This window comes from Penaeus monodon, chromosome 28, assembly GCF_015228065.2.
Source record: "Penaeus monodon isolate SGIC_2016 chromosome 28, NSTDA_Pmon_1, whole genome shotgun sequence".
Lineage (NCBI taxonomy): Eukaryota > Metazoa > Arthropoda > Malacostraca > Decapoda > Penaeidae > Penaeus > Penaeus monodon.
In genome coordinates, this window is record NC_051413.1 from 25,421,701 (window position 1) to 25,422,513 (window position 813).

General features: G+C 44.5%; 1 protein-coding gene across 1 annotated transcript in view; it reads left to right on the forward strand.

Moving 5' to 3' along the window:
* LOC119591430 (nucleoporin NUP188 homolog) overlaps window positions 1-813 on the forward strand; it is a gene marked incomplete in the record, with an annotated part of 23,587 nt that overhangs the window by 3,293 nt on the left and 19,481 nt on the right. The window contains 2 exon segments of the mRNA XM_037940171.1: window positions 113-323; window positions 454-672. Of these exon segments, the coding sequence (XP_037796099.1) occupies window positions 113-323; window positions 454-672 (430 nt within the window).

An 813-nucleotide genomic window follows, 5' to 3' on the forward strand; every position in this document is an offset into this window, starting at 1 on the left:
TCATTGGAAATGTACTGTAACTCATTAAGGCTTTGTAAATTTTTGTAGTATAGGAATTAACGCTAATAACATTACCACTAATTTACTTGTTATTTTTATCTATCATTCTCAGTGGAAAGGCGCTGTGGGGTGTCATATGTGGCACATATGTTCTTCCTTCAGATGAGGTGGTTGGCGCAGAGCTCCAGCTGGCAGTGGAGCACCTCCGGCATGGCCTCTCAGCTTATGCTGACCCCAGTGGGGATCACTATGAGAAATGGGAGAAGACAGCACAGGTGTCAAAGGCAGAGAAGGCATTTGTCAAGAAGCTGTCAGTACTTTTGGTTAGTATGGTCAGGGTGTGCTTTTCTCTAGTCTAGACTGAAGGTACTGCTTCTGTGTCAGTGAATATAGGGTTAAAGAACAGTAGGAACAATTTATATGCAGTACATCTGATTCCGATACATTATACAGAAACTCTCAGCGACACACAGCTGGCAGATGTTCCAGCTGTTCCTCCTGAATGAGTACCGAGGGGCTGAGGCCTCACTCTCGGAAGTGTTGGCCAGCCAGCGTGATGAGGAGACCTTCTTGGGCCAACTTTGGAGCTTCTACTTGGCCGACCGACTCCACCTCATCCGCTGCCTAAGACACGTAGTGGCCAACACAGCTAACCCACAGCACCCATACCAGGTAATAAAGCTTTCACCAACTAGCTAGGAAATGTACCATTGTGACCATGTGTGGGGTGAATCATTTTCAGTGGTTAAGTAGAGGAAGATGTTTAGTGATGATCCTTAAAGACTTTTTTTTTTCATTTAAAAATTTTAATGA